The sequence below is a fragment of the Podarcis muralis genome, chromosome 13, assembly GCF_964188315.1.
Source record: "Podarcis muralis chromosome 13, rPodMur119.hap1.1, whole genome shotgun sequence".
NCBI classification, from domain to species: domain Eukaryota; kingdom Metazoa; phylum Chordata; class Lepidosauria; order Squamata; family Lacertidae; genus Podarcis; species Podarcis muralis.
Window position 1 is genome coordinate 8,937,677 of NC_135667.1, and position 11,851 is coordinate 8,949,527.

General features: G+C 40.2%; 1 protein-coding gene across 1 annotated transcript; it reads left to right on the forward strand.

The window, feature by feature from the left end:
• LOC114583554 (vomeronasal type-2 receptor 26-like) lies at positions 1 to 10,652 on the forward strand. Its single transcript, XM_028704849.2, has 6 exons — positions 1 to 350; positions 2,922 to 3,213; positions 4,458 to 5,318; positions 6,655 to 6,885; positions 7,468 to 7,594; positions 9,751 to 10,652. The coding sequence occupies exons 1-6, from the start codon at positions 1 to 3 to the stop codon at positions 10,650 to 10,652; spliced, it is 2,763 nt and encodes a 920-aa protein (XP_028560682.2).
• The last annotated feature ends 1,199 nt before the right edge of the window (positions 10,653 to 11,851 follow it).

An 11,851-nucleotide genomic window follows, 5' to 3' on the forward strand; every position in this document is an offset into this window, starting at 1 on the left:
ATGTTGAAAGTAAGACTGCAGAGTTTCCTTTTAGGAAGTGAATATGCAGACTCTGAATACCTTGCTAAAAGCCAGGAAGTTGCTTTAGACATGACACAGGAGAGCCTGCAGTTAAAGAGAAGCTTTGCTGCTAGGATGTTGTGGCTAATGGTGTTCCTGCTCCTATTACCCCAAAGCGCGTGCAAAACAGAAACAGTGAAGTGCCCTGCAATTGATCCCTTCCCTATTCCACATGAGTGGTACCAGCCAGGTGGCCTCCTCATCGGTGGAATGACTTCCCAGATCATTTACACTTCTGATGAACTATTATTCCGGGAACACCCATCTCAGAAGCTGTTTGAGATTTCAGAGTATGGATTTTGTTCCTTCTGCTTCATCTGAGCTTAGACGGATAACTAATATGGGGTTCAGGTGAAACTCCCCCCCCCTCACAATGAAATAATAAATCAGGGATTTTCTGGGGCTCCACATGTTAGCCCCCCCCCCCCCCCCGTTATCATGACATAATTGAAATGGACAATGAAATATGTTGGAAGGTGGTGTACACACCTATTGATGCATCCTTTCAATATTTAGGGCTGATCTTCTTCTGAACCAATTAAGGGGTTTGAATGAGTGAGAAGACATAGTGTTGGTGCGCTTTCAATTGCTTTTTCAGTCTTGTGCATGTTACTAAGATTACAATCATTTCAGATTTCATTCTTCCACAACAGTAACTGTTACCTCTTTGCGTAGTTGTATTTCTTTTTAAATAGGAGGGATATGAGATTTGGGGTGACATTCAGTGTTGATTGTGCTTGGAGCTGACTCATTGACAGAAATGGGCTTAAGTGCATTGAATCAATTCACTTCAGTGGGTATAACATGGAGTTGGTCAGAGTACACCCACTGAGATTAATGAGTCTGAGTTAATTGTGTTCATTATGAATTTAAGAATAGCCTGCTGGATCAGCTTCTTGTTCTCACCGTAGCCAACAAAATGCCTATGGGAGGCCTGGAAGCAGGACCTGAGCACAAAAACACTCTCCCCTCCTGTAGTTTCCAGCAGCTGGTATTCAGAAGCATATTGCCTCCAAGAGTGGCGGCAGAATTCAGCCATCATGTCTAGTATAACTTTATGCTTCATGAGTTTTAACCCTTTTAAAAGCCATCTAAGATGGTAGCTGGGGACGCGGGTGGCACTGTGGGTAAAAGCCTCAGTGCCTAGGGCTTGCCGATCGAAAGGTTGGCGGTTCGAATCCCCACGGCGGGGTGCGCTCCCGTTGTTCGGTCCCAGCGCCTGCCAACCTAGCAGTTCGAAAGCACCCCCCAGGTGCAAGTAGATAAATAGGGACCGCTTACTAGCGGGAAGGTAAACGGTGTTTCCGTGTGCTGCGCTGGCTCACCAGATGCAGCTTTGTCACGCTGGCCACGTGACCCGGAAGTGTCTTCGGACAGCGCTGGCCCCTGGCCTCTTGAGTGAGATGAGCGCACAACCCCAGAGTCTGTCAAGACTGGCTCGTATGGGCAGGGGTACCTTTACCTTTACCTTTTAAGATGGTAGCTATTGCTGCTTCTGGTGGGAGTTAATTCCATTATTTAACTATGCACTACAGTATATAAAGAAGAACTTCCTTTTGTCTGTCCTGAATGTTCCAGTATTCAGCTTTGGTGCATTTCCATTAGCTTTAGTGTTATGAGAGATGGAGAAAAACTTTTTCTGTATCCATTTTCTCTGTGTTGTGCATTATGCATACAATTCTGTTATGCTCTGTTAACTCTCTGGATGGAATTTGTGATTAAAGGGGGGAAAAAGAGAAAGTATGGAAAGGCTATTGTATCATGAATTTTCTTTTTCTAAACACATTTTTGAAAAAAAATTGGCAGCACTAGTGTCATGGGAACCCTTTCACCTGCCATTAGCTGCTATATATTCCTTTAGCCTACTACCCTTTATGTATGGACTTCAAGCTATAAACGCAAGATGCTTTGTAGAACATTCTCCTTTAAGAGCAGCAGAAATGATTCTATATGTTGTGGCTAGATGCGCCAAGCTGTATATTGCTGTCTGTCCGTGGTGCAGCAGTACACATTGTGATTCAGTGCCCAAAACTGATAATTTGGGAGAAACGGTTAAAAAACCAAAAAGCCAGAAAGTGCACTGCCCATGTTTTCTGTATCTGATGATTTTCCAACTAAGCAAAAACTAATAAAGTGTACCATAAGCTTCCATGAACTTCCAAAGTGCACTTCTGTTTTCTGTAGTGGCTAAAAGATGCTGCAAAGCCTCTGAAAAAATATGTTTCAGTAGGTAGGTAGGTAGGTATTCAACAGAGGTATTTTAACATGACCCTTCAATCGTGTTCCCAGGGTGGCTTAGAAGAAGAAATAAAACAACTAATATGTAACTAATAATAACAGTAATAATGAATAATAATAACAATAAACAGTAATAATAAAGTAAAAGACTATAAGATCACAAAAGAATTAAAAAATGAATAAATTCCCTCTAAAGGGCTTGGGTAAATAAAAAAAAGGACTTTGTCTTGCACTGAAAATATAACACCATATGAATCTTTCTGAGGAGTACTGCATAATTGGATTGTTCCATATGAAGAGTGTTCCAAAACTGGAACACCGCCAGTGAGAAATCTCTTTAAGATGAGGCAGCTTTTGTCTGCTATCCCGTCTCCTTTGCAAAGGCTCATGGGACAGCTTTTTCCCATGAACCCATCGCACAGGCAAGATATTGGGCAAGACCTTGCCCAGTATTTTGCTGTAATCCATGGGCAACATAGATGCTTACTGGGCACAGAACAAGGCTTTTACAGAGCTTAGAAACTATGGCAATAAATGTTGTATAAATTGTGATAAACAAATCGTAAGAAATTCATTCCTTTGAAGAGCTGTCCTCTGACATAGTCATTTCACTTTATTGGCAGTTGGGTGATCAAGTTCTACCAGCATGCCCTGGCCTTGGCGTACACCATCAATGAGATCAACAAGAACCCCAACATCCTGACGAATGTCACACTTGGATTCCACATCCTTGACAGCTACTCCAATCCAGGGATGACCTATCGTGGCACTCTGGACCTGCTCTTCAAGTCACACAGATTTGTCGCCAACTACAAATGTGACACCCAGAAAAACCTCATGGCTGTCATTGGAGGACTTGGTTTCGATACCTCTTTTCTCATGACAGAAAGTCTAGGTCTCTACAAGATTCCTCAGGTAGGATATGCAGCTGAGAGTGTGGAGACATCTACCAGCTACACTATTCTCTTGTAATTATGAAAGTAAGTTGTTGCTCTTTAGTGTGTGTGCCTGTGTGTACGCAATTAGGAGGCATATGAGATTACCCGTGTTTTAAATATCCAAACAGGAGAGCTACATTAATTGCATTGGGAATGTCCAAATTTAGGGGGGAGAATGTGTGGGTCAGCAGTAATTGGAGGAAAATACTACATGGGTGACAGGAAATTAAAGAAGGCACACTGAGTTCACAATCCACACTGAGCTGAGGTACAGACAGGCCCTAATACAGTCCCTAATAATGGGTAAAGCTGGGTCTTTATTGTTCATTAGTAATAGTCACAGTAACATTTCAACTTGCTAGTTGCTTGCTAGATATGGAGTCTAACTTTACCTGGTGTGGAAATGACATTAATAATGACTACACCAATTCATATAAAATTAAGTCATTTTTTCAATAAATAAATTACTGGTTTTTAGTCTGTTGTTGCTTAGTTAAACTGTATTTGCCTAGAGACATTAATAATTCAGTCTTGTAGCGTGTGACTTTGTCACACTCTGCATTGTAGCATATAATTATGCAAACATTTGTTAACACATGGATTACCATTTTCAAATCTTTCATTAAAAGAATAGCATAAGCAAAGAGCATAAACAATAAGTCTGTTCATAATTCATAACTTTTTGGCTGGAGGTATAATTAATAAAATTCTTCTTCTTCTTCTTCTTCTTCTTCTTCTTCTTCTTCTTCTTCTTCTTCTTCTTCTTCTTCTTCCTCTTCCTCTTCCTCTTCCTCTTCCTCTTCTTCTTCTTCCTCTGTTGTTTATTTTTCCAGGAATAGGTTTATGTTTCTAAATACTGTTTTGTAACAAATAATAGTCCTGCTCAGAGTGGAACCAATGAAATTAATGTTCATGGATGCTTTAGTTGAGATTCCTGCATTACAGGAGGTTGAACTAGATGATCCTTGGGGTACCTTCCAAATTTATATGATTCTATGAATAACCTTAGTTGAATGCAAAGTTCCTGAAGGGATACGGCCAAGAAGGAAAATCCTTCCAAAATTGTACTGCATGCCAATAAATTGAGAAAAACCATCCAGAAGAGTTATTGACTTTAAATCTTTTCAAAGCTACAAAGTCTTTCACCATATATTTGTGTTATAGTGATGCACATGGATGGCACCTAAGTTTTCTCTTTTAAATGTGGATATTACTTTATAGCTCACTTATGGCTCATTTGCTCTAGAGGACAAAGAGATGGCACAGTTTCAATCATTTTACCGCATGGTCCCAAATGAAGCCCATCAGTACAGTGGGATTGTCCACTTGCTTCGACATTTCAGATGGACATGGGTAGGCCTTTTTGCTGCAGATGATGATAGTGGAGAAAAATTCTTACAGACCCTGGAAGCACTGTTTTCCCAGCATGGAATCTGTTCAGCTTTCACACTAAGGCTTCCAGCGCAAGCACACTGGGATGACCTTGATGGAATTATGGATATATTCTCAATTATTCATATATTTTTTAAAGATTATGGAACCAATGTCTGCATCATCAATGGAGAGTCCTTAACGTTAGCATGGCTGAGAGCATGCATAACTCTGCAAAACCCAGGAAATGTAGAGATGCCATCATTTGTAAAAGTGTGGATTATGACTACTCAGATTGATTTCTTAGCAACAGGAATTCAAAGAAACTGGGGGTTTCAGCTCTTCCAAGGTGCCATTTCTTTCACCATTCACACAAAAGAGCTTCCAGAATTTGAGAAATTTATTCAGAGCATCAAACCTGGCTGGAACAAAGGAGATGGTTTCCTCAAGGATTTCTGGGCGCAAGCATTTGACTGTTCATTTCCAGATGACATGACAGTGCACGACAGTGGGATGTGTAGTGGAGATGAGAGGATAGATAGTCTTCCTAGGCAATTGTTTGAAATGGGCATGACTGGCCACAGCTACAGTATCTATAATGCTGTTTATGCCGTTGCTCATGCTTTGCATGCCATTTACTCAACTAGATCCAAGCACAGAGCAATGGTGGGTAGCAGAAGATTAGACCTTGAAGATATCCAGCCTTGGCAGGTAATGGCTCTACAACTAAGCATGCTTATTACATAGCAAAAATGCTAAAAATGAATCAATAATCAATGACAGCAGTACCTCAAGGACTGCCTGTTCCTATATAAACTAACCTCAGAGTCCAAGTTGGTTTATATAGGAACAGGCAGACCTTGAGGTACTGCTGTCATTGATCTTCTGAGGCCCTTCTTCATGTGCCTCCTCTATGTGAAGTTTGGAGGGTGGCAACACAAGAACAGGACTTTTCTGCAGGCTCCGCATTTGTGGAATGCTCTCTCCAGGGAAGTTCGTTTAGTACCTTTTTTATATATCATAAGGTGCTGGGTGAAAACATCCCACTTGTTGTTGTTGTTGTTGTTGTTGTTGTTGTTGTTGTTGTTGTTGTTGTTGTAATATTCTACTGTCTTTTAAATGTGCTATTGTGTTTGAGGGTACTGTTTCGTTATTTTTGTTTTAACTATTCATTCGCATTTTTATCTTGTATTTTTATCATGTGATCTGCCCTGAAATCTTTCAATGAAGGGTGGTATAAAAATCTAACAAACAACAACAATTTATTTACAACTGTTGGGATGAAATTGTGAGGTTATTCATTGTCAAAGTTTTATTTGTCTGATAATTAGATTCTATCAGTGCATATTCTGTGAACTGCCCTAAGACCCCCGGGTATTATTATTATTATTATTATTATTATTATTATTATTATTTTGGGGGCACACCCACACATTTAAGGAGTATTTAAAGAGCAGCTCCTTCACCTGAAGCAGAGATATCAGCCAGATAGGGGGCTCACCATAAATTTCCAAATCTTTCCTGTGTGCTCATAGCATTCAAGGCTGGCACTCAGATGGACAGTTAGGCTGGAATGGGCTTTCTATAGACCACATTGATCTCTGTTCACTGAACTTTAATGAGGGCTGGTGTAGGAGAGATGAGCGCTCTCCACTCAGCTTTCTGTAATATAGGACAGTTGAACTTCTTCCGTCACAATGAAGCATAGCTGTCAACGTTTTCCCCTTTTTAAGGGAAATTCCCTTATTCCCAATAGGATTCCTCACAAGAAAAGGGAAAAGTTGACAGTTATGCAATGAAATCATTTTATTTGGACTGATCAAGTTCACCCAATCACAAATTGTGGGAAAGACAACCAGAAACTATATTCTTGAGGAGCACATAAGAACAGAAAATGCATATAACTGGTCTTTGCCTGACTTGGCTTCTAAAATTTCCAATGCCATATTTTCCACTACCCAAGAGCACACTTTTAAGTTCAAAACAATGTATCCGCCCCTTTCTCATTTGTTTCAAAACCCTTTATTTATTTTGCTCTTTCAATTAGCTCCATTTGATTCTTAAAAGCATTTCGTTCAACAACTCGGCTGCAGAAACTATGTCCTTTAACGGGAAGAAGGAAATGGGTGGTGGATTTGAAATAATGAACATGATCATATTCCCAAACACATCCTTCCAGAGAGTGAAAGTTGGAAGAATGGAGGATCTCAATGCTCTTCAAGGAAATGGATTCACCCTTAATGAAGATATAATTGTGTGGCACAGAGGTTTCAACCAGGTGGAAATTTTGGGGTATTATTGTGAGCTGCTCTGTGATCTAGATCATTAGTCTTCTACTGATGGGTCAGCTCATTAGTCATTGTCTAAACAAAGGTGGGTCACAACAGCAGCACTATCATGCTATAAAAGTATGGTAGGTATTATGAAATGGGTGCCAGATTACATGTGTGGGATAAAGGTGAGTTATGAATCTGAAAAAGCTGAAAACTACTGCTCTAGATGAATCATTCAGGTGATGTCAAAGTGATGAATATATTTCTTCCTATTTTAAAAAGCCATCTTTTTGGCATATATTATAAATATTAAGCATGTATTTATTAAATATGGTAGAGCTCTGGATAAAATCCACATAATCTTTCCTCAGTGAGCACAATTTGACATTCTCTGTTTCTAGGCATATGGTAATTGCTTCAGCTTCTTGATCTGTAGATCCATAGTCGAACAATGTATGTCTATGTATTACTTAATAGGAAAACATAGCAGATGTGCTACTCTTCTGTGAACCAACGATGGATGTATGGATGGCTTTACAGACAAAGTGTGCACATATTTCTGATATCCAACCCCTTTTCCTGGATAGGTGCGGCCTGTCTCTGTGTGTAATGAACATTGCCACCCTGGTCAACAGAAGAAAAAGAAGGAAGGGGGAAAATTTTGCTGTTATGATTGTGTTCAATGCCCAGAAGGGAAGATTTCAAAACAGAATGGTAGGTGATGTAGAAATCTATTTTCCCCATCCCCCAAGGTTAATTCAGATTTTGTGCCCTATGACCAGTGATAAATTGCCCACATCATGTATGTAACCACTTGGCCACTTGGCCAAGCGGTCATACTGTTATGAAATGGTACTCACGACAGCACACAAGCCTATAGAATATTACATGGCTGGGACAGGAAAATGAGTATTTTCTATCATTGACCAAGCACTGTGGGATGCCCTTATGTCATATATATCCCTGCCCAAATCCACCACTTAGGAATCAGAGAGTACAGTGGTACCTCAGGTTACATACGCTTCAGGTTACATATGCTTCAGGTTACAGACTCCGCTAACCCAGAAATAGTCCTTCAGGTTAAGAACTTTGCTTCAGGATGAGAACAGAAATCATGCTCCAGTGGTGCAGCAGCAGCAGGAGGCCCCATTAGCTAAAGTGGTGCTTCAGGTTAAGAACAGTTTAAGGTTAAGAACAGACCTCCGGAACGAATTACGTTCTTAACCCGAGGTACCACTGTACTTTATTTAAAATCTCTTTTGCTTGGTAAATGTTCTCTCTGTCTGCTTTGGTTCCCATTTGCCTTATAGGATTCCCCTGTCTGGGAAGCCAATTCCTCAGGCTTCTAACTTGTTATTTGCCTTTTCTGTTTGTTATTTCTTTTTTGATTTTTTAAAATTGATTTTGTAAAATAAATAAATTTCACATTTACCACATTTGCATTTTAACATCAAACCAGATTCTTCCAAGTCCTAGGATTTCCCTCCTCCCCTCTATGGGTCCTTTATATGTCTAAATCAACTGCATATTATAGTTCTTCCACATTATTGTTTTCCAATATATCCAAAGTCTTTGTAACATTGCAAGAGTTACTGAAAGCCTGACGAAGAACTCAGATGATGACAGTGTTCTTTTAAATGCAATCTATATTTGTCCCATTCCCTATTGAAGCTTTAATCCTCCTGATTTCTGATTTTCCAACGCTGGGCAAACAGCAATCTTGCAGCTGTAGTTGCATACAGGAAAAGTCTTCTCAAATCTTTTGGTATGGCTGCACCTATAATTCCTAGGAGAAAGACTTCTGGTCTTTTAACAAATGTTATTTTAAACATTTTTTTAAAGATCATTATATATCATTTCCCAGAATTTCTTTATCTTTTACCATTCTACCACATATGATCAAAGGTGCCCTCTTTTTCCTTACATTTCCAACATACATTTGAGCTAGTCCTATACATTTTTGCTTACTTACTAGGTGTTAAGTAAGGGATGTAGGTGGCGCTGTGGGTTAAACCACAGAGTCTAGGGCTTGCCTATCAGAAGGTTGGTGGTTCAAATCCCCGGATGGGGTGAGCTCCCATTGTTCGGTTCCAGCTCCTGCCAACCTAGCAGTTCAAAAGCACATCAAAGTGCAAGTAGATAAATAGGTACCACTCTGGCGGGAAGGTAAACGGCGTTTCCGTGCACTGCTCTGGTTTGCCAGAAGCAGCTTAGTCATGCTGGCCACATGACCCGGAAGCTATATGCTGGCTCCCTCGGCTAATAAAGCGAGATGAGCGCCGCAACCCCAGAGTCAGCCACGACTGGGCCTAATGGTCAGGGGTCCCTTTACCTTTAGGTGTTAAGTACCAATGGCACATCATCTTCAGGTAATTTTCTTTCAGCGTTTAACATGCTGTAAATCTTAAGTCATCTTTCCATAGTTTTTCCCATGCTGCCAACAAGACAAAATATTTCTAGCTGACTTTCTCATAGCCTGGATAACTTGGCCAACTATGAGATGTGGTTTGATTAGACAAATATCTGTTAATAATGATACGTTTGAAATATTTCTTTCAGTAATTATGCTTGCATAGTTTACATGTCTTACCATGTGTTCATACCTTTGGTCCTATTCCTAATCACATCCTGCCTAACAACTCCTCAGCTCTCACGCATGTTAAGCTTTAACTCTCCCTTGAGAACTCATTTCTCTAAAACTGTCACACACATCTAACACACTTCACCCTCAGCTAATCAGTTGGATAAAGAGACTATTAAATTGATTTTTATATGACCACTTACAGAAACAAATGTGTTTCAGGCAACGTAATACTTCCCCAAATTAAACATGGATTGACACTGAAATTGACTTTTTCTATTTTTTTCAGATATGGTTGACTGCTTCAAATGCCCAGAAGATCAATATCCAAACAATTACAGAGATGGCTGCATCCCCAAATCTAGAAACTTCCTTTCTTATGAGGAACCTTTAGGGATCAGTTTAGCCTCAGTTGCCCTAGCCTTTTCCCTAATCACAGCTTTGGTACTAGGAACTTTTATTAAGCACAAAGATACTCCCATTGTCAAAGCCAACAACCGAGGCCTCACCTACACTCTCCTCGTCTCCCTCCTGCTCTGCTTCCTCTCTTCTTTGCTATTCCTTGGACAACCTGGAAAAGTGACCTGCCTTCTCCGTCAACCCACTTTTGGCACCATCTTCTCAGTGGCTGTTTCTTGTGTGTTGGCCAAAACCATCACCGTGGTTCTTGTTTTCTTAGCCACAAAGCCAGGCTCCAGGTTGATGAAGTGGGTGGGCAAAGGATTGGGTCAAGCCATTGTCCTTTCATGTTCCCTTATTCAAGCAAGTATTTGTATTGGGTGGCTTGGAACTTCTCCCCCGTTCCCTGATTTAGACATGCACTCGGTAGCTGGAGAAATCATTGTACAATGTAATGAAGGGTCAGTTGCCATGTTTTATTGTGTCCTGGGCTATATGGGCTTCTTAGCCATCATCAGCTTCATTGTGGCTTTTCTAGCCCGGAAATTACCTGATAGTTTTAATGAGGCCAAATTCATTACCTTCAGCATACTTGCATTTTGCAGTGTTTGGTTGTCCTTTGTTCCAACATACCTGAGCTCAAGAGGTAAACAGATGGTTGCTGTGGAGATCTTCTCCATCTTGGCCTCCAGTGCTGGGTTACTGGGTTGTATATTTTCCCCTAAATACTACATCATTGTGTTCAGGCCAGAGTTGAACAGCAGAGACCAACTAATTAGGACAAAGAATTAAATAATCTGTCTCCAATTAATTTAGCTAGTAGGTGTAAGGTTGTTACACATCAAATATAATTATAGATCATTGTTTATATACATGTCTCCCCATCAAGTTTCTTTTGCTGCTCCATTTACCTATCAACCCATATTTCCTACTGCCATCTTTAGCTAATTGTTAACACAGCAGGGTCCTATGATTGAAATTTAAATGTATAAATTAATGATGCACTGTAGTGTTTTCTGTTACAGGAACCCTGTTTACAATATATTATATATTATAAGATGATTAATATAATATGTTATCAAATTAAGGGGTAGGATGCTCTGTACGTGTGAAGGAGCATCTCTACCTCTGTCATATAGTGCTGATGGTGAGGTCCAGCTCTGAAAGCCTTTTGGTAGTTCCTTCATTGCAAAAAGTGAAGCTACAGGGAATCAAGCAGAATGCCTTTTCAGTAGTGGTGCACACCCTATGGAACACCCTCCCATCAGATGTCAAAGAGATAAGCAATTATGTGATTGACTGCAGACATCTGAAGGCAGCCCTGTATTGGGAAGCTTTTAATGTATGATGAATCATGTGGGGGGGGGGTTCTATATTCTGTTGGAAGCTGCCCAGAGTGGCTGGGGCAACCCACTGAGATGGGTGGAGTACAAGAAATTAAATAATAATAATAATAATAATAATAATAATAATAATAATAATAATAATAATGGTGGAATGGTGCTGTAGAGAATGGATGAATGATGGTAGGGAATGTCTGTGCAGCTGGGTCATGGAGACCAGGTCCTCTAAAATAATTTTGAAAGCAGCATTTCCTTCTAATGACTCACACAAGTGAGCAAAGCCAAACAGTAAAGGGGAACTTTATTCCCTGCTCTTTCTGTCCCATCCCCAAATATGGTAGTCATGACCCAACTGGGCACTGTGTTGATACGGAGCTGCCACACATTCTTATCCTCCTAATTTTTCTCAATAAATTCTGCTGGCCTTATTTGCTTCAGTGATTTCCTCCTCCACTTTACCGTTTGCCTGTGGTGGTCTAGTGAGGACATTGTGACTGAACTCTGTTGCATTATGCTTCCTCCATCACTAGCTAATACCAGAGAGGTTTGGAGCACTATGATGTGGAGCACTATGATCACATCACATCATTAAATTATTGGTTGGGCTCAGACTCAGAACACCCTTAAAGAAAGGATAAGAACATAAGA

Coding starts and splice junctions, on each gene's coding strand:
- LOC114583554 (XM_028704849.2), top strand. CDS start 1: ATGTTGAAAGTAAGACTGCAGAGTTTCCTTTTAGGAAGTGAATATGCA. Junction 351..2,921: donor AAGCTGTTTGAGATTTCAGA/GTATGGATTTTG, acceptor CTTTATTGGCAG/TTGGGTGATCAAGTTCTACC. Junction 3,214..4,457: donor GTCTCTACAAGATTCCTCAG/GTAGGATATGCA, acceptor ATTACTTTATAG/CTCACTTATGGCTCATTTGC.